The 21,937-nt window shown below is 38.1% G+C and overlaps 3 protein-coding genes across 10 annotated transcripts in view; 1 reads left to right on the forward strand and 2 right to left on the reverse strand.

Moving 5' to 3' along the window:
- Positions 1-7,523, forward strand: part of si:dkeyp-97b10.3 — a 32,771-nt gene extending 25,248 nt beyond the window's left edge. For 2 of the 6 annotated variants that reach the window (XM_048161175.1, XM_048161174.1), the window contains exons 10-16: positions 1,343-1,486; positions 1,554-1,689; positions 2,056-2,121; positions 2,250-2,309; positions 5,301-5,381; positions 5,465-5,752; positions 6,882-7,523. In XM_048161175.1, the coding sequence (XP_048017132.1) occupies positions 1,343-1,486; positions 1,554-1,689; positions 2,056-2,121; positions 2,250-2,309; positions 5,301-5,381; positions 5,465-5,752; positions 6,882-6,910 (804 nt within the window). In that variant the 3' untranslated portion in view covers positions 6,911-7,523. The remainder of the gene's footprint in view (positions 1-1,342; positions 1,487-1,553; positions 1,690-2,055; positions 2,122-2,249; positions 2,310-5,300; positions 5,382-5,464; positions 5,753-6,881) is intronic. The other 4 variants (XM_048161176.1, XM_048161179.1, XM_048161177.1 and 1 more) reach the window with 4 other exon arrangements.
- Positions 7,524-7,567: 44 nt separating this feature from the next.
- Positions 7,568-13,654, reverse strand: il12a (interleukin 12a). Its single transcript, XM_048161203.1, has 7 exons — positions 13,050-13,654; positions 12,766-12,890; positions 12,142-12,255; positions 11,790-11,831; positions 11,588-11,707; positions 8,166-8,210; positions 7,568-8,073 (listed from the first exon to the last, which is right to left on the reverse strand). Exons 1-7 carry the CDS (start codon positions 13,057-13,059, stop codon positions 7,942-7,944), a joined length of 588 nt encoding a protein of 195 aa, XP_048017160.1. The 5' UTR covers positions 13,060-13,654; the 3' UTR covers positions 7,568-7,941.
- Positions 13,655-13,803: 149 nt separating this feature from the next.
- The window catches only part of schip1 (schwannomin interacting protein 1), a 49,974-nt gene continuing 41,840 nt past the window's right edge, over positions 13,804-21,937 (reverse strand). For all 3 annotated transcript variants that reach the window (XM_048161182.1, XM_048161184.1, XM_048161183.1), the window contains 3 exons: positions 17,350-17,473; positions 17,144-17,237; positions 13,804-14,529 (listed from right to left, as the gene is read on the reverse strand). In XM_048161182.1, coding sequence (XP_048017139.1) covers positions 14,478-14,529; positions 17,144-17,237; positions 17,350-17,473 — 270 coding nt within the window. In that variant the 3' untranslated portion in view covers positions 13,804-14,477. The remainder of the gene's footprint in view (positions 14,530-17,143; positions 17,238-17,349; positions 17,474-21,937) is intronic.

Below are 21,937 nucleotides of genomic sequence, written 5' to 3' on the forward strand. Positions count from 1 at the left end.
GCTGTAGTTTGCCTTTTTTTGTCAAACAATTTTGTCAGATAAATACCTTGACCAGGTTTAGTGTTTTTTTCATCAGTTGGTAACACTTTATTTTAAGAGTCCAGAATAATGCATTATTAAGCAATAATTAATGATTAACTTGTTCACAATTAAGCATTAGTTCAGAACGAACACACTAGTAATTAATGATTAACTTGTTCACAATTAAGCATTAGTTCAGAACGAACACACTAGTAATTAATGATTAACTTTACATTTTAAAGGTCCTGAATTATGCATCAGTTAAGCATAAATAAATTAGTAATTAATGATTTACTTGTTCACAATTATGCATTAGTTTAGCATGGACACAATAGTAATTAATGATTAACTTAACATATAGTAGGCATATCAGGCATTATTATATGAAAGATACACATTTATGCTATAAATAAACAAAAATAACCGAGTAATTAATGATTAACTTAATGTATAGTAAATGCCTTTTAGTCATTATCTTAATAAGCTTGTGCATTAAGCATTAACTTAATAAGCCATATTTTATTTTTGTGTAGTGATGTAATTATATTTCTGTGGCATTCTATTAAATTAACTGAGCAATAAGCTAGTAATTATGTTTAATTACTGCTGGTTTTCAGTTATAATATAATAATATAATAAAATAATATAATAAAGACAATTTGACCTCCAAAGTGAAAGTTAAATCCTCATTAATTATGGCACTTATTAAGTGATATTCAAGTTTATTGATTATTAGGATGACTTTCACTTTGGGGGTCAAATTGTCTTTATACTATTTTAGCAATTTATAACTGAAAACCAGCAGTAATTAAACAATCACTAGCTTATTGTTCAGTTAACTTAATAAAATGGCACAGAAATATAATTACATCACTACACAAAAATAATATATGGCTTAATAATTTGTAAATAATGGCTGATATGCCTACTATATGTTAAGTTAATTGTGAACAAGTAAATCATTAATTACTAGTTTATTTATGCTTAACTGATGCATAATTCAGGACCTTTAAAATGTAAAGTTAATCATTAATTACTAGTGTGTTCGTTCTGAACTAATGATTAATCATTAATTAATGCTTAATAATGCATTATTCTGGACCCTTAAAATAAGTTGTTACCAAATGTTGATTGAGTTCAGTTCAATAACGGTGTAACAGAGAATAGTTTTTATCAAGCATCACAGTACTGCAGAAACCTTGCTGTATTTGTTTGGTTGTGTTTCTGATCCTGTAACCCTGAGTTTGTTTAAGCTGTCTAGCTTTCGCCGTGTGTAAAAGACTCCTAATAACTAACACACAAATGCTGCAACCTGTCGCAGGACATCAGAAGGGCCGTTCGGCGGGCGAACAACTGTAAGAACAACAAGCGGTACATACATGTAGACAAGCCACCTACCTGCATGTTAGAGGAGAACAGGAAGTACCGGCTGATCAGCGAGCCCGTGGGTCACATCACACCAGAGGTAAGGGTCGCAGCCGGAGATCGCAGCAGCGCAGGCTTTGATAGATCACGTGTTCATGTGTCTGCAGGACATGCTCTTCACGCCTGTCATCGTGGAGGTGAAGGGCTACTTCGAGGTCTTCTTTGAGGAGAGTCCTCCTTTCAAACTGTCCTTGACAGATGCCGACTCGGGACACACTGTATGGACTGCGACCATCAGAGAGGGTACGGCTTCAACACACAAACACAAGATGGCGACACTGGTGCCAAAATGTCTTAATAACTTTATTCAAGATGTTACTCCTGAACTTACAAGAAATCCACCTCAAGCCTAGTACCAGACCCATAAGAGCAGCACAGGTGCAACTCAACCATTTTAATGTCAAGGCCAAGTGTTAAACTTTACATTATTCGAGTACACAAAGTCTGGCAGTGTCACTCAGTGCCTTATAAATGACTGATAACAGCCTCATGTTATAGATGTTATGGCCAATATAATCATAAACGTAATGACACACTGCTAAAGACTCGCTTCTGTGTGAACCATGTGGTCAAAAGTATTATTTTCATGTGTCTCCCTTAAATATGAAGTCAGAAAGATGCTTTTGTGTCAAAAGCGGGAAACGTCAGAGCATAGCAGGGCTGAACAGAGTGCAGGTACAAAGACAAATTCTGTGTTTGCTCAGTGTTGTATTGTACTATAAACCTGTAAGTCAAGAGATGTGACTGTGTGTGTGTGCCTGTGATTGGAAAGAACAATAAATCTTGTATTAATTCTTTTACAGGGGACTGTGTACATCATCTAGAGGAAACCCCCAGAAAACCAATGAAAGGTATGCAATGCGGTGAGTGCTGCAGGGGTGACGTATGTTGTTAGCACATCGTCCTGAAGTTGATGGGTTTTTGGTTAACTGGCTGAAATAAGGTCTGTGGTGAACACATTAAAGGGGTCATATCATGAAGTCTTTCCAAGTGCTATAATTGGGTTCTGGTGCATCTACCAACCCAGAAAATGTGAAAAAGGACAACCCAGTAACTCTGTTTTGTTCTCTGCAAGCATGTGAAAAAGCTCAGCTTTTGCTCCTCTTGTGACGTAGGAAGAGGATCTTATTATAATATTACCGCCCCTTAATCTGCACGTTTCCACTCACTGAGCCGCCATTTTGATTTCGCAAGTGGCAACGATGCACCAGTTCTAACGCCATGGCAAAAGTTGGAGCAGAGCATGCTAACTGTCCTGTCATTGGCTGCACAGACGAGCACTGAACACTATTTAATGTTTTCAGTGGAAATCCCCCAGGGCTGCTTTAGAGAAGAGCAAGAGTTGTTGTAGAAGAGGACAGTGTTCATTTTGACAGCAAATTTTGATTTAGTTTTAGTCATACACTAAAATGCCATTTAGTTTTAGTCATATTTTAGTCATCGGAAATTGTTTTAGTTTAGTTTTAGTCAACTAAATATCATAAGATTTTAGTCAACTAAAATTTCATTTAGTTAAATTGTAATGCATTAAGCATTTCTCTAACAATACACAGATCCTGTGCACTGATACAGGTACATCTGATATTCCCCAAACTGTTTATGTTCACCCAGCTGTACTTTGCTCGCCAAAGCGGACGTTTTTTGACCGTTCAAGTGCAAAAAAACACGAAAGAGCAAAATTCTGCATATTTCAGGGATTGACACACTTTTCATTGAGGTACTATTATAGTTTTTGTTTAAAACTTTTATTAGATTTGATTTTTAGTTTTTCTGCTTTCATTGTAATTTTAGTTAAAAGTTTCAGTAATTTTTTGTGTTTTTGTCTTTTAGTATTTGCTTTTAAATGTCTATAAGTTTTTATTTCTGTTTGTTATTTTAATACCTCAGGTTAAGCTAAATCTTAGACTTTACATTTTTTTATATATTTATTTTTTATTTCAGTTAACGTTTACTTCAAGTAATGAAGATTTCTTTGGTTTTAGGTTTAGTTGACTATAATAACCCTTATACTTGTAAAATATATTGAATAATGTGTCAAATAATGTTCTTAGTCTTTCCTTCCTGTGACAGAAGATACAGTAGTTTACTATAAATTAAATAGAAATTAAATTAAATACAGTTTATTGTGTAAACAATATAACTATAATGACCAGGAAAAAATCATTATAAACCATCCTGAAATACACCGTGACTCTTATTCTGAAATATCTGCACTGAAGCAGGCTACTCATGAGGGAGATAAAATATGCATTTCTTACAACTGTCTAATTTAAACATACTACCATTTAAACATAGTGTAGTAAACATTGCCGTAATTCATCAATATTAGTTTATAAGCAATCTCTTGGCATAAATGTGCGCTATTCATTAATTACTAAGCAGTCTGAAGTGCTGCTGCTGGACGAGCCTGTAGAGGGCGCAACAGCGCCACGTTTCCCGCGGTTAGATCAGCACGTTACACTTCAAATGTGCGCATCTTCCACACAGGACAGCAGTCCTGACTGGATATCTTCCCAAATCGTCCCTCTCTTTCATTTTCGTCTCGTTTTTATTCGTTGGCGAAAATTAGAGTAGATTTTAGTCATAGTTTTAGTCATTGAAAACGCATTTTTATTTAGTCATCGTCTCGGTTTCGTCCGTGAAAAAATGTCGTTGAATAATTTTAACACTGGAAGAGTGTTGTTGACATGCCGTCATTTTACGCCGGACTGCTTCACAAACGAGGGTCAATTCAACACAAAAGATGAACATGACGGCACATGCTAGTGGATGAGTTGAATCAACTCCACAGCAACTACATCAATTTATCCACTAACCATTCAGAAACGTCCAGTTTCATTCCTGAGTCTCTCCATCAGTGTCGACTCCGGTTTGAACAATGTAAGGCTGAACACCGTTACTGACAATCCTCATTTTGGCTGCCTGAGATTCTCCAGCTTTGTTGTTGTTGAGCTGTTAAAGCTCCGCCCTCTTCTGGAGCAGCAGCTCATTTGCATTTAAAGGGACACACACAAAAACGGCGTGTTTTTGCTCACACCCAAATAGGGTCAAATTTGACAAGCTATAATAAATGATCTGTGGGGGATTTTGAGCTGAAACTTCACAGACACATTCTGGAGACACCAGAGACTTACATTACATCTTGTGAAAGGGGCGTTATAGGTCCACTTTAAATTTCATCAGGCTGAACAGGAGAACTTCTCACTAGTCTGCTTTGTTGTGTTTATATTTGCACTCTTTCAAACTCTTCTAATGCAAACTTTTAGGGAAAGTGTTTTTAAATAAAGACACTCAGGGCCTGTTTTCACCTGGTTTTAAGATGCATTTTGCTTGATCACATCATAAATGGGTGACACTAAATAAACATTTTGAGCTTGTCCACTTTTGACCACTTCAGAAGGTAGTCGAAAACTCATTTGACCAGATTGCTTTGGTTTTGGTAGTGTAAACGCTCATGTGGTCGAATGTGTTCGAACAGCCACTAAAGACTGTCTACTCTCCACCTACTGACCTAATGCGTAAACATTATGAAAAGCGCATTGGCAAGTCGGGATTCAAACTTTGTCGGCTGAAGACCCAAGTTTGGTTTGAAGATGAAAAATGTACCACTCACAATGTTCTCCCACCATTCCTGATTTCTAACACACACTCACTGATGCTTTCAGTCACGTTCATATGTAAATTGCATGAGCTTATTTCTTCCTGAAAGATCTGAAAAAACCCACACATTTACCCACCCCCTCGAAGAAATCAGGACAGAAGTGGTTGAAAGTGGACAAAAGAGACAACAAGAATGTGTCTCAGAGAATTGCTGAAGTTGCAAAATCAATATTTTGTGGTCTCGCCCTCTACAGGCAGAAAGAGACACAGCAGCACATCAGAGGAAGAGCTCTGTAACAAGCCCAGTAAGAAGTCTCGCGGCGTTGATGAGTCTGGTAGGTTCATGACGAACGTGACACCTCCTCCCTACTGTATTTGTCCTGCATATATCTTGACCGAAGTGCTGCCGTGTCCTCAGATTGTCCCGCGACGGCCGCGGCTCCAGACCTGACGGACCAGCAGCTGATGCAGGTGGCCAAACGCATGGGGAAGGAGTGGAAGATCGTAGCCATCTGCTACCTGGGCCTCTGCAAACAGGATCTGGAGGAGATGGAGGCCGCGGAGGAGGACGTGACCATGCTGAAGTTCAACATGCTGGAGCGCTGGAGACGACGGCAGCCGAAGGGGAAAGCGGGAATTCAGGAGCTCCACAAGTGTCTGAAAGACAACGATGACGTGCCTAATGAGGTCATCGCTGTGCTGGACGGTGGGTCATGTGATCTTGTGTTTCAGTGTGTAACCGCTAGTCAGCTCAGCGGAGGGATGCAATATTAAGGGTTTTGAGGTGTTTCTGATACTCTTTTTAGTGGTCGTCAGATTAATATGAGTCAATATTTGGCATTTTTTTGAATTATCGCCATTGGCCACTAAGATGTCCAATAAGAGTCAGAAGTGGGATTTTTATTTTTATTTGTCTGTAAATAAAATAGTGTGATATCATATGATAGTTTTATATTGGCTACCCTGCTCTCTATACGATATCATCCACATCGATCAACCGCTACTCAACATGCTGGTGATGAGGCTCATGGAGTGACTGAGATGTGACATCGAAAGCATCTGTCCAATATAAACCAGCAGATCAAAAATAGCACAGGAATGCAGAAGAGCGTTCTGCGTGTGCGGGAATCAAGGCCACTTCTTCAAATGTGGCGTTCAGTCATGTGACGCCTGTGATTTTAGCAATCTTTATTCCTGTTTAGACAAGACACTTGTAGCAAAAACATTGGTTTTTTTTGAGCACTGGACAATTTTGAGATTTTAGGCTTCTATAACATTTCTTCTTTCAGATTTGTGGAAAGAGAACATGCAAAACATATTAAAGTGTTTATCTAGGTTTTTTTTTTTTACAGTTATAATACATATCTTTAAAAACGCTGAGCTTTTTTCACAGAAATGCTGTTTTTCGGGCTGTTGACAGTATTGTCTGATGTATGGAGTGATAAAAAGAGAAATGAAAAATCCCCTCTGTAAAAACCTTCAGCTCTAATATATGTCAGCAAATTCAAACAAGAAATGTGAACCTGGCTTTACCCAGTGTTCTGGAAATGTATGAAAAAAACAAAAAATATCCTAATGTACTGTGATTAATCCACTGCGGAAGGATTAGGTTATATGTTAGTTAAATGTTTACCATATCTTGCCTTAAACACATTCCTGCATGGAAACAACTGTAATGTCTTTGTGCAGTTTTCCTCGGACGTGAAACTTTAACATTTCCGTAATTGTGCCAGTTACAGTTCCTACGGTGATCATTTTTAGATTATGGCGATGATGTGCAGTTTGAGAAGCTTCAGAAAAACTGTTTTTCATTCTCTGTCTCCTCGTTTTTCCAGAGATGCTTCGCAATAATTCAGCTACGTGACCTTAAGCTGAGAGACGGGCCCACATCTGTCCAGCTGACCAACTGTGGACGTCTGCCGCTCTCCAGGGTGTGACAGACTGTCAGAAATGTCACTTAAAGCACTGTTAGACAGCGATGAAGAGGGACAGTCACATTGAGATGTGCAGTGAAACTGAAATCTGGTGCTAAAGTCAGCTCTGTGTGACGTCCTGACTGCATCTGAACATTGTTTGTACGCAGCTCTTTATTTCTGACAGTTGTACAGTTTTTTTTAGATGTACATATTTTAATGTCTTCCAAAGGACTGTAAGTAGAACGTTAGTTTTTGTTGAATTATGAGCCGTGATCATCTGGTCTTGATGTTTTGGTCTCAGGTGCAGACGTTATGGACTGATGTGCAGGAGTGTAACACCAGCATATATCATGATATTCATGCAGAACACACACTTGAACGCATATGGTGTGGTCATGTGACACCGGTTAAGAATATTTCGGCAAACGGACGCCTTACGTTTCTCTGTTTGTTGAATCCGCACCTTATGATGTACTTTCTCAGGGGAATCGCTTTATTTTGGTGGAATTACCTTGGGTGACTTTTCTTTAGATGAATAAATCATGAAAATGTATGAAAATACTAACAGTGTTTGAGTCTAGTTTTTACACTAATAACGCCAGTCATTTTTGCAGTTCAGTAAACGCTCTTTATTACATGAAGTCTTCAATCAAAACATTCATTTCTGATGTGATCTTCCTTTACTTGGTCTTAGGTATCATCCGCACAAACACACAAAATACATTTTTTGTTACACAAATAATTTAATAAATAGTCAATAAATAAAGTACTACATGCATGTAAATAAATAATTTCTCAAAACAAATAAATAATATTAAATAACAAACATTCAGCTCGATTAAATCATTTAGCTTATATATGAGTGTCACACACTGGTTTCTGCTCGAGTCAGAGCCGCTTTGAAGCGGTGGTGCGGTTTGATTGATCATGTGAAGATTAACCTACTGAAGAAATCTGAGTAAGATGTAGTGAAATGACATCACTTCCTGTGGTCTCCGGAGGCGATGTACGCGAGCGCTCTGTTCATGGTGATGGCCCGCACGTGGAAGCCCTTCAGCGTCTTGCACAGGGACAGACGGTCATCGAAGGACGAGCGGCTCCAGACGTTCCACTGCACACAGAGGAAAGAGCAGACGACAGGCCGTGACTGACTGAACGAGTGCGTCTGGAGCGTTAGCGTTTGAGACCACTACACACACTCACCTCAGGAAACTCTCCTTCAGCCGCACCGCCGTTTGCTTTCAAGCACTTCAAATGAAGCAGAATTTTGTGTTATTAGAGTCTTCATCACACACACATGACCGTTTTTACTTTTCAACAGAGAAAATATGGAAGCTTGTTTCTGCCACTAAAAATAAAAATGGTAATTGCGACTTTATATCGCACAATTCTGACATTATAACACAACTTAGACCTAATAATTCACAATTCTGACTTTATATCTCATAAATCTGACTTTATAACTTACAATTCTGACTTTATAACTTACAATTCTGACTTTATATCACTCAATTCTGACTTTATAACTCACAATTTTGACTTTATATCTCATAATTCTGACTTTATATCTCATAATTCTGACTTTATATCTCAATTCTGACTTTATATCTCAATTCTGACTTTATATCTCACAATTCTGACTTTATATCACACAATTCTGACTTTATATCTCAATTCTGACTTTATATCTCAATTCTGACTTTATATCTCACAATTCTGACTTTATATCACACAATTCTGACTTTATATCTCAATTCTGACTTTATATCTCACAATTCTGACTTTATATCACACAATTCTGACTTTATATCACTCAATTCTGACTTTATAACTCAATTCTGACTTTATATCACTCAATTCTGACTTTATAACTCACAATTCTGACTTTATAACTCACAATTCTGACTTTATATCACACAATTCTGACTTTATAACTCAATTCTGACTTTATATCACTCAATTCTGACTTTATAACTCAATTCTGACTTTATATCACACAATTCTGACTTTATAACTCAATTCTGACTTTATATCACACAATTCTGACTTTATAACTCAATTCTGACTTTATATCACTCAATTCTGACTTTATAACTCAATTCTGACTTTATATCACACAATTCTGACTTTATAACTCAATTCTGACTTTATATCACTCAATTCTGACTTTATATCACACAATTCTGACTTTATAACTCAATTCTGACTTTATAACTCAATTCTGACTTTATATCACTCAATTCTGACTTTATAACTCAATTCTGACTTTATATCTCAATTCTGACTTTATAACTCAATTCTGACTTTATATCTCACAATTCTGACTTTATATCACTCAATTCTGACTTTATAACTCAATTCTGACTTTATATCTCACAATTCTGACTTTATATCACACAATTCTGACTTTATATCTCAATTCTGACTTTATAACTCACAATTCTGACTTTATAACTCAATTCTGACTTTATATCTCATAATTCTGACTTTATATCTCAATTCTGACTTTATATCTCACAATTCTGACTTTATATCACACAATTCTGACTTTATATCTCAATTCTGACTTTATAACTCACAACTCTGACTTTATAACTCAATTCTGACTTTATAACTCACAATTCTGACTTTATAACTCAATTCTGACTTTATAACTCAATTCTGACTTTATATCACTCAATTCTGACTTTATAACTCACAATTCTGACTTTATATCACACAATTCTGACTTTATAACTCACAATTCTGACTTTATATCACACAATTCTGACTTTATAACTCAATTCTGACTTTATAACTCACAATTCTGACTTTATAACTCAATTCTGACTTTATAACTCACAATTCTGACTTTATAACTCAATTCTGACTTTATAACTCAATTCTGACTTTATAACTCACAATTCTGACTTTATATCACACAATTCTGACTTTATAACTCACAATTCTGACTTTATATCACACAATTCTGACTTTATAACTCAATTCTGACTTTATATCACTCAATTCTGACTTTATATCACTCAATTCTGACTTTATAACTCAATTCTGACTTTATATCACTCAATTCTGACTTTATAACTCAATTCTGACTTTATATCACTCAATTCTGACTTTATAACTCACAATTCTGACTTTATAACTCACAATTCTGACTTTATATCACACAATTCTGACTTTATAACTCAATTCTGACTTTATATCACTCAATTCTGACTTTATAACTCAATTCTGACTTTATATCACACAATTCTGACTTTATAACTCAATTCTGACTTTATATCACACAATTCTGACTTTATAACTCAATTCTGACTTTATATCACTCAATTCTGACTTTATAACTCAATTCTGACTTTATATCACACAATTCTGACTTTATAACTCAATTCTGACTTTATATCACTCAATTCTGACTTTATATCACACAATTCTGACTTTATAACTCAATTCTGACTTTATAACTCAATTCTGACTTTATATCACTCAATTCTGACTTTATAACTCAATTCTGACTTTATATCTCAATTCTGACTTTATAACTCAATTCTGACTTTATATCTCACAATTCTGACTTTATATCACTCAATTCTGACTTTATAACTCAATTCTGACTTTATATCTCACAATTCTGACTTTATAACTCAAATCTGACTTTATATTCTGACTTTATAACTCAATTCTGACTTTATATCACTCAATTCTGACTTTATATCACTCAATTCTGACTTTATATCTCAATTCTGACTTTATATCACACAATTCTGACTATATCACACAATTCTGACTTTATATCACTCAATTCTGACTTTATATCTCAAATCTGACTTTATAACTCACAATTCTGACTTTATATCACACAATTCTGACTTTATATCTCGCAATTCTGACTTTATAACTCAAATCTGACTTTATATCTCATAAATCTGACTTTATAACTCAAATCTGACTTTATATCTCACAATTCTGACTTTATAACTCAAATCTGACTTTATATCTCATAAATCTGACTTTATAACTCAAATCTGACTTTATATCTCATAAATCTGACTTTATAACTCAATTCTGACTTTATATCTCACAATTCTGACTTTATATCTCAAATCTGACTTTATATCTCAAATCTGACTTTATAACTCAATTCTGACTTTATATCTAACAATTCTGACTTTATAACTCGCAATTGAGTTTATATTTTGCAGTTATGAGAAAATGTCATAATTGTGAGATAAAAAGTTACCTTTTTTATTTTTTATTTCATGGTGGAAAAAAGCTTCCATATTAAACACTAAATTGAGAACTCTGGTACATTTGGAATGGAATACTAGCTTACTAACCAAATGAACACTTTTCCACACAAGAGGAACAGTCGGCATTTTTTTCACAAATAATGTTTCCAGCAGTGGGATGATATGGGATTGATCCCATCACAAGCAATTAAACTTACTTTGTCATTTATAAATCAAATTCAGTTCTGTTTGAAAACTTCCATCTCAAAGTTTGACTGAATATTAATATAGTATTCTGCATAGTGTGCTCTGCTTTACTGCAAACACAGGCGTACTGGCTGCTGTAATAGTGTGTCAGTATGCCATTCAGACTGATGTGAAGGTGGAGATTCTCACATGCATGAGGTCTTTTGTGGCCGTCATGACCGGGCTCAGGTCGCTCACACTGGGCTCGTAGGAGTTCAGCAGCAGATCATAATAGTGCAGATCACCTCTGATGTTCCTCAAACACTCAGTCTGGGAAGAAAACACCAATGCATTAGAGAGCGGACTCAAACCCAAATCATCAGCTGGACATAAAACATCACAGCAGACTCACCGCGCTGAAAGGGGAGCTTCTGCGTTCGGAGCAGGACGTGTTCTGAAATCAGAGGCAGACAGAAATGAGTTACACTTGTAACAGCACAAATATATATACTCACAGGGCCAAGGCAGATGTGTTTGTCATAACAGACCAAATTCAAACACTATGATCAGATTTACTGTCTTCTAGCATCAATAACCAAAGTTTGCTGTGGCAGCAGAGTTTGATCTATCAGAAAAGATTTGAATAAATTGGGGACGATCTGGATGAGCTGAAAATGATGAAAAATCTAGCTGATTTTGATGAAAGATATGACCCAAAACGTCCAGGAAAGCTTGAGCCGCGAGCGGCGTGTGTAAATACTCACATCAGTGGCGATGGGCTGACAGACGGACGCCGTTTGGGTGTGAGGAATCATCCGAGCCTCCAGATCCGTGCAGTTAAAACCAGCAAACAAATCCTGATGCTTCATCTTCCCCCCCTGCGTTCACACGACAAACAGAAGATGATCTGAGGCACATTCATATCAGAATCGCTAGAACAGTTCAAACCTCAAACTTATTCAAAAATGGTTCAAACATGTTTGCTTCTATTACAAATCTCAAGTAAATATTGTTTATCAGTGTATGTTTCTGTAAAATCCCTTGAACAAGTCAACAAAATCCAGTTTCTTAGTGACATCATCATCCAGCAGATGACATCATTTTGGTGGGAAAACAGCAGCACAAACATCAGCCTTATCAACAGAAATCTGGGATGTTTGAAATCAGTCTGATAATATGAACATTTCAGATTTAATGGACATCCACTACACTCTCACAGCGATTCCACTGAAGGACCATTCTGGGTTCCATAAAGAACTTTTCAGTGATCAGTTCTTAAAAAGAACTCTCACATTTTAATGGTCTAAAGAACCATGGAAAGATTCCGTGGATGGTATGCCAATAATAACGGCGAGTGAGAAACAATGATTTATTGACGATTACCGTACCTTCTCCATGATGTGCGAGAGGCTGCTGAGCAGAGATCTGGCGGCGGAGGTGCACGGACACTGCTGTGTGTTCAGAGGCACCGGAGAGCCCATCGCAAGAGCCACAACTACACAAAACACAGCGCCTACACACACACACACACACACACACCATCAGACAGGCAGCGGTCAATCAAACAGTCCTTAACACATTATAACAGCTTTCAGCAATGCCACTATCAGTTCACTTGCAATCAGATAAAAGTGTAATGATCAACATATGAATCATTATCAGAGCTACTCACAGATCTTCATGGTGTGTGTCGTCAGGTCGGAGTATGTGTTCTAGTAAGAGCGTGATGGGCTTTATATTCTCTTAACTGATGGGGGAATCCCTCGATATGCTCAATAAAACATGCAGAGTTTTTCTTTTGGTTTGTTACTAGAATAAACAAACATGCTGTCATCACAGTGACATCAGAGCACAACTGTTTGACATTACATGCTGTTTTCACCTCATTCAAGAGACTAACCACAGTTCCCCACACCTTTAATACTTCTCATCAAGAACAGGCAAACTTTTTGAGATTACAGAACTGAACGTGTGTAGAGAGGAAAATGTCACTGAATGTGGTTTGATGACATTATGTGTGCTTTGAGAGGTTTTAAGGCACATATTGTGATTTGTTTTTCAGCCCTCCTTTACCATGTGGTCAATCACAGAATTTCTTTCTGTTGCAATAATGTGTAAAAACAGCTCTATGCTCTCAAATAGAATATGATACATGAAAATCATCTTCATCTGTGGGAGTTGACAAATTTCCAACGTAAAAAAATGAATCATTTGCAAAATAGCAAATAATTCAGATGGTAGAAAGAATGAAATGACTTCATGCCATTGCTGGAAATTATTTTTAGTGAAACATGTTTGTGGATGGAAAAATGTACAGCAAATAACATTCGAATGCTTAAAAACGTGCTTCGTTTGCTTCGTTTAATCTTGTTGATCACACGAGCAGGTTTATTCTGAAGCGTTAAAGACGATCCGGCACACCACAGTCTATGAAACCAAGTTTTATTTTTCTTATTTTATACATATCTGTACATAAGCATCTCCCTCAAATAAAGAATCTGAATACAATAGAATGAAAATGATATTAACACACTTATTATTCAAATGACTCGTGTCAGAATCAACATTCACGAAATGTTGAATACCAATCGGAGTGAACGTTACCAAAAGCTACAAGTCGACTACAAGGCAGGCATGTTTCCTCTTTAGCACCTTCAAATCAATCACAAATCACCATAGAGAGGCGTCTGTTTTTTTAAATACTGTCCAACTGAAACATTTCCACGGTTAAATCACGGCTTGTTCAAAGAGTCTTCTTTCTTTTTCTTTTTTTTTTTTAAACTTGAATTAAATTTCTCACGAGGTGCTTTTACACCATTTCATGTTTTGACGGTTATAATTTAGTGGCAAACGTAAAAGATTGGAACGGATCTATGAGAAAGCGAAGGCCGATCGCTGCACGGGAAGCCGGTGGCAGTATCCAGGACGTCCGCGAGTGCGTCCCACTCCCATCTCGTCAGGCACGGACCCCAAGCGTCCTGGACTCTCACTCGGAGTTTTAGTACGTGAGGACGTGAGCGATCATCAGCAGTTATGAACCACAGAAGCAAAGGAAAGGTGTCTGGTCTGTACTGATGACTGGTGTGGAGGTGTGCGGCCTTCATTTGGACGGCGTCTTCTCCGCCAGGTGTTTCTGCTGACTCTGAGCATGCCTGTGGAAACACACACACACACACACACGTTGAGTTTCCATGTTTTATAGGGACATTCCATAGACATAATGGTTTCTATACTGTACAAACTGTATATTCTCTCCTCTAACCCCGAACCTCCCCATCACAGAAAACTTTCTACATTTTCACATTTTTAAAAAACACCGCTTAGTATGAATTATTAGCTGTTTTCCTCATGGGGACTCATTCCTCATTCTTTGTGGGGACATTTTATTTGATTTCAGTTAACATTCAGTTTTAGTTTTAGTGGGCTAAAGTTCAGGGATATAATGTCAAATTATATTAATTAGCCTTAATAAAGCATTTGATACAATTTACTTATTATGTACATTAATGTTAGTGCATTGTACAATTAAAGTACTTGAATTAAATTACCAATTTGTATTTACACAAATGTTCCATATTTAACAAGTTATGAAGCAAAATTACTAGCTTCTGCCAGACGTCTGCCTTCCATATTCAACTTACGGAAAAAGTGTAACGCCTCTCGCGGCTCAAAACACTTACATTACGTCCTACACCTTCCGTGTTCAACTTACGGAAAAAGTGTAACGCCTCTCGCGGCTCAAAACGCTTACGCTACGTCCTACGCCTTCCGTGTTCAACTTACGGAAAAAGTGTAACGCCTCTCACGGCTCAAAACGCTTACGCTACGTCCTACGCCTTCCGTGTTCAACTTACGGAAAAAGTGTAACGCCTCTGGCGGCTCAAAACGCTTACGTTACGTCCTACGCCTTCCATATTCAACTTACGGAAAAAGTGTAACGCCTCTCGCGGTTCAAAACGCTTACGCTACGTCCTACGCCTTCCATATTCAACTTACGGAAAAAGTGTAATGCCTCTGGTGGTTCAAAACGCTTACGCTACGTCCTACGCCTTCCGTGTTCAACTTACGGAAAAAGTGTAACGCCTCTCACGGCTTCAAAACGCTTACGCTACGTCCTACGCCTTCCATATTCAACTTACGGAAAAAGTGTAATGCCTCTGGTGGTTCAAAACGCTTACGCTACGTCCTACGCCTTCCATATTCAACTTACGGAAAAAGTGTAACGCCTCTCACGGCTCAAAACGCTTACGCTACGTCCTACGCCTTCCATGTTCAACTTACGGAAAAAGTGTAACGCCTCTCACGGCTCAAAACGCTTACGCTACGTCCTACGCCTTCCATGTTCAACTTACGGAAAAAGTGTAACGCCTCTCACGGCTCAAAACGCTTACGCTACGTCCTACGCCTTCCATGTTCAACTTACGGAAAAAGTGTAACGCCTCTCGCGGCTCAAAACGCTTACGCTACGTCCTACGCCTTCCATATTCAACTTACGGAAAAAGTGTAACGCCTCTCGCGGCTCAAAACGCTTACGCTACGTCCTACGCCTTCCATATTCAACTTACGGAAAAAGTGTAACGGCTCTCGCGGCTCAAAACGCTTACGCTACGTCCTACGCCTTCCGTGTTCAACTTACGGAAAAAGTGTAACGCCTCTCACGGCTCAAAACGCTTACGCTACGTCCTACGCCTTCCATGTTCAACTTACGGAAAAAGTGTAACGCCTCTCACGGCTCAAAACGCTTACGCTACGTCCTACGCCTTCCATATTCAACTTACGGAAAAAGTGTAACGCCTCTCGCGGCTCAAAACGCTTACGCTACGTCCTACGCCTTCCATATTCAACTTACGGAAAAAGTGTAACGGCTCTCGCGGCTCAAAACGCTTACGCTACGTCCTACGCCTTCCGTGTTCAACTTACGGAAAAAGTGTAACGCCTCTGGTGGTTCAAAACGCTTACGCTACGTCCTACGCCTTCCATATTCAACTTACGGAAAAAGTGTAACGCCTCTCACGGCTCAAAACGCTTACGCTACGTCCTACGCCTTCCATGTTCAACTTACGGAAAAAGTGTAACGCCTCTCACGGCTCAAAACGCTTACGCTACGTCCTACGCCTTCCATGTTCAACTTACGGAAAAAGTGTAACGCCTCTCGCGGCTCAAAACGCTTACGCTACGTCCTACGCCTTCTGTGTTCAACTTACGGAAAAAGTGTAACGCCTCTCGCGGCTCAAAACACTTACATTATGTCCTACGCCTTCCATGTTCAACTTACGGAAAAAGTGTAACGCCTCTCGCGGCTCAAAACACTTACATTATGTCCTACGCCTTCCATGTTCAACTTACGGAAAAAGTGTAACGCCTCTGGCGGTTCAAAACACTTACGCTACGTCCTACACCTTCCGTGTTCAAAAAAGCATAACTGATGCTTTTTGAGGATGGATATTTTTCGTACACAAATGCATTGCTTCACTTCAGAAGGCGTTTAATCCGGAGCTGTGTGGAGTACGTCTATGATGGATGGATGTGGATGGAGACACTTTATTCAGCTCATACTCATTGATCCCGTTCACTGCCATTATAAAGCTCGGATGCGTCAGGATATTTATTAATATACCTCAGATTGTGTTCATCAGAAAGAAGAATAAACCTAGAATGGCTTGAGGGTGAGTAAAGCTTGGGCTAATTTTCATTTGAAAGTGAACTAATCCTTTAAAGACTTTTAATGTTGTGTTCACTGGATGGTTTAAAGCTTGCGCTGGTCACCTGGTCAAGTCCTCGATGTCCACTAACATGGCGTCCTGCTCCATGTGAAGCTCGTCCCGCATCAGCAGCAGCTGCACCAGCTCCTCGTTCAGACCTGCACAATCAATCACCCATCAGCTACACTGAGCTCCACATGCATGTATGAAGTGTTAAATGAAACGCAAAGAGATTCTCTCTAATTCTATACGAGAGAAAGACGGCAGTACCCTCGATCTGTGAGTGCAGGTCGTTGACGATGACCTGCAGCTGTCCAAGCGTCATGTCTCTGAGGTCAGTGGGCTTCAGACTCCTCTTCATCAGACATTCACTGATGTGTGGCATGTGAGGAAGCTGGAAACACACACACACACACAGAATGAATACAAGGACACAACAAAAACATGTTCTAAGAACGTTTTGCCAACATTCCCATTAAGTCATGAAAGCGCTATTTCTGAAAGTTCAAAGCGTCTAGTTTTTTAATTGTTTTAAAATGTTTTTTCTTGGTTATGTGAACATTAAGGGAACATTCCATTTGATCATTCTTCAAACATTATGGGAATGTTATGAAACAAGTAGTAACATTTAAGAAACAAAAAAGTTCCACGAATGATGTATAAATAATGTTGTGCACCAGATAAATTTGAATGAACATTCTATACTTGATTGACTGGTTACTGGAAGAACGTTTGTTCATAACTTTGAGAGAACCTTCTGAGGACGTTCCCTGTCAGCTTGGGACATGAATCACATATTTCTGTTGCCTTTGGCTTGCTTAGTTGGGGACACTTGACATTTGATATTCAATAGTATTCTTGACATTTATTCAACAGTGCTTTGATCTGCCTGCATTGACACTATTATTTAAGAGCTGCTGTGCAGCCAAATTTATATACCAGTTATCAATGTAAAGCTGCTTTGACACAATCTGCATTGTAAAAAGCGCTATATAAATAAAGGTGACTTGACTTGACTTAAGGGATAATGTGGATTCGGCCGGACCAATGCACGGGTCAGGGCGATCAGTATAGCTGATGTGTGATTATGGAGAGATATGACACAGTTCTTAACTGCAGCATCATGATGACATCAATCAAGACTTCCAGAGAATTCCAGCAGTTTGTCCCTGATTACTGTGTCATTACAGTGAGTGTTGGGGGCTGTGCTGTGTGTGAGTGGACATGAAGGACACTGAATAAAATATGTATTAACACCAGATCTCTTCACAGAAACTAAAGCAGGTTTTTCACATTACAAATACTAGTATCACACATGGTAATTCTTCAGCAGCTTCAGGTAAATCACCCATCTGAAGTTCCCATGAGGACTCGATTCATTCTGATACAGTTTTACTTTCAAATTATTTCACTTGCCTGTGCTTTTTCCTGCTAAAATGTTTTTCCCCAATGAAGACAGATTGGAGCTGCATGAGATATTAAGGAACTGGGTTGTTGAAAGATGTATTAACTAGCAGAAGAATGTAATGTCAGCGAGAATCAGAGTAACGTGTTTATGTCTGAAGATGTACGGTCTGAACCGGTGTCTGATTAATCCTGCCATAAAGTCAACTGCAATTGTTTTCTTCACATGTGGTTTTAAGTTAAAGTTTTAGAATATGTGCAAAAAAGATCATCTCAGTCTTGCAAAATGGAAGACAACCATGATGTTATTTCTTTTAATTAATATTCAGTAATATTATTGATTTGATTGCATTAGAAGGGAACAAAACTTGAACTGGACTGAATAATGACAGTCTGTTGTGTTCTGTAGAGCTGCTTATAGCTGAAAATGAATGTTTCATAACTGATGAATTTGGCAACATTAACATTGTTATTTTCCTGTTTATTACAGTGAAGAAGCTTTGAAATGATCTGTACTGTGCTATAGAAATAAAGGTAACTTGACATACACTCTAAAAAATGCTGGGTTAAAAACAACCCATGTTGGGTTAAATATGAACAAACCCAGTGGTTGGGTTAAATGTTTGCTCAACGTGCTGGGTAGTTTTATTTAACTCAACTATTGTTTAAAAATAACTATATGTCTGGCTTAAAATGAACCCAACATATGTTGGAAATTAAAAATCAGACACATAATTACTAGAGGCAACAATAATAATCAAATTTAATAAATGTTTATTGTTTAATTATTATTAATTAAACTAATTTATAAATGATAATTTAACACCTTTGAAGAGACGCCGCCAACTCCTGCGAGGACTTCAGGTGGCACAACATCTGGATCAACATGCACATTCCCAATTTTCTATAATTATTGTTAATATGTAATTGATTATTTCCAGGAGCTCATTGCTTCTACCTTCAATTAATCTGCTAACAGTGATTGTGAATTAAATTCCCTAAAAATTGATTCTCTAAAAATTGTAATGTTGACATGCATTCTCTTTGAAACGATATGTATTTTGAAAAGCTCTATACAAATAAATGTGAATTGAATTCATTTCCCAAATACTTTGGGTTCATTTTAAGCAAGCAATACAGTCATTTTTAAACAATTGTTGAGTGAAATAAAACTACCCAACAGGTGGGGCAGGCAAACGTTTAACCCAACCAATGGGTCAAAACAACCCAATCACTGTGTTTGTCCATTTTCAACCCAACTTAGGATGTTTTTAACCCAGGTCACTTAAAAAAAAAACAAACAAAAAAAATTCATCTTTGTCGAGTGTCTGCGCTGTTTCTCTCCAGAAGTTATGACCAGTTAAAATGTCTGTTTAAACTAAGAGTTGCATGCTGTATAAATACAATATGCACATATAAAGAAATTCACATTTAAATTTACACTTTGCGTTTCCTTTCACAAACAGTCTGAAGCGGATGCGGAGCGACAACACCCACGTCTGGTGTTATAGTGTACAATACGATAAGAACTCAATCTATGAGTTACATTCTCACCTACAACCACAACATTAGCATTTGACTCTCACAGAGGAATCATTTTGTTACTAGCACACAGTAGTCAGATTTCGAGGATGCTGATTGGTTTTGCCCCTGAATTGGGGCAAATTTGACAATCTCTAATAAATGATCTGTGGGGTATTTTGAGCTGAAACTTCACACACACATTCTGGAGACACCAGAGACTGATATTACATCTTGTGAAAGAGGCGTTATAGGTCCCCTTCAAACACACGAGACACGTTACACAGTGAAAACTATCACAGCACACCATCAGACATCACTGTATAAGATATCTGATGCAATAGTGCTCAAAGTGACACGATGAAGGTTTCTCCTACACACAGAGATTTAGTGTGATGAGCTCGAGATGATCTAAATAGGGGCTTCCCTGCTGACACGACCAGTGAAGAGAAACACTCTTAAAGTGGCACTTGTGATGCTGTTTCGAAGGAATTTTCACAGCCAGAGGTCAGTTTTGTTCTTACTACCAAAACATGTGCAGAGATCGGAGGAGCACAGCACAGATGAATCGGTGTGAGCTGCTGCAGATGTGAGAAAACTCATGAGTTCAGGAGAGTGTGGGCAGCATCAGAGCGGCTAAACGCTGACCAGCAGCGACCGCGATTACCATGGGGATTCAAGCCGCATGTTCGCTTTTCTCGTGCTACGCGCTCCTCGCAGGAGAAATCCCCCGCCGTGCCCCAGCGTTGGAAAACATGCCTCCTTACGCTGTGCTTCGGCTGTAAGACACATCTCAAGAGGAAGTGCATTTGGGCAGTTTTTGCCAGCTGCTTCCTGTTTGGTGTGTCATAGTTTCAGTTCAGATGGTGACAGACGAAGAGCAACTATCTGGTGTGAGTGGAGGCGTTCTCGACTACGATGTCGATACGTCACTGAGCGTCATGCAACTGAGTCTGTGTCATCATTTCTGTTTTGATTGTATTTCTATATTAAACTGACCAGTAAGTCACCTAAAGCGTGTCATGATAATATTCCAACTGTGCATCTGACACCACGGACTGCCCATCCACCAATAAAACATTACAACTGTGACAGTGATCGCACAGGTTTATGAAAAAGAGAAATGTCAGGAGTTATTAATATACCGCACTGTTCAGTTTACTGTATATAGCTGTAATGCTGATTGTAAAATGACATGATTTTCACACTTACTGTGCCAAAATGTAGGCTTTCCCTTGTGAAAAGAAGTACACTTTAGCATGATTTTATATTTAAGTCTGACCTTTAGAAGAATTACATCTTTACATGTAATTTCACAATCATTTATTGTAATTTCATAATCATTTATTGAAATATGGTTAAAGTGTGCTGATGAACTTACTGACAAGCATTTATTGTCAACTAAAATATATTTCAATGTAATTTCTACTGAAACATATCATGCATTTAAATATTTGTAATTGCACATTTGTAATTATGAAGTTGCAATTTGGTACATTTAAAATACATCAACTTTAATATCAAATAACACACTACTAGGGGTGTGACGAGATTAAAATGTGGCGAGATTTCTCGTAGAGGTGAAAAGCTGTCTCGTGAAATGAGCGTGAGGCTGAAGTTAGGATCGAAGTGACGAGATGACTGACGAGACCATGGCGGAGGATTATCGGCCGTGTAGAAATGTCTTATCTTGTAGAATGTGCGCTCAGATCCACCGCTCCCTATTCACAGAGATCACGGCATCGCGAAATTGAAAGCGGAAGTAAAACGCGATATCAGTACCTCGCACTTTGAAAGATGCATGCAAGTATCTCCCAATATGAGAGCTATCTTATGCTGGGCTGTGTGGTTGTAACCATCTCTCAGCTCTGTATCATGCTTGAAGAATAAATCTGGTCTCTATTTGCACTTTGAATATTGAGAGAGTATTATT

The sequence above is a fragment of the Megalobrama amblycephala genome, linkage group LG16 (assembly GCF_018812025.1).
Source record: "Megalobrama amblycephala isolate DHTTF-2021 linkage group LG16, ASM1881202v1, whole genome shotgun sequence".
Classification (NCBI taxonomy): Eukaryota; Metazoa; Chordata; class Actinopteri; order Cypriniformes; family Xenocyprididae; genus Megalobrama; species Megalobrama amblycephala.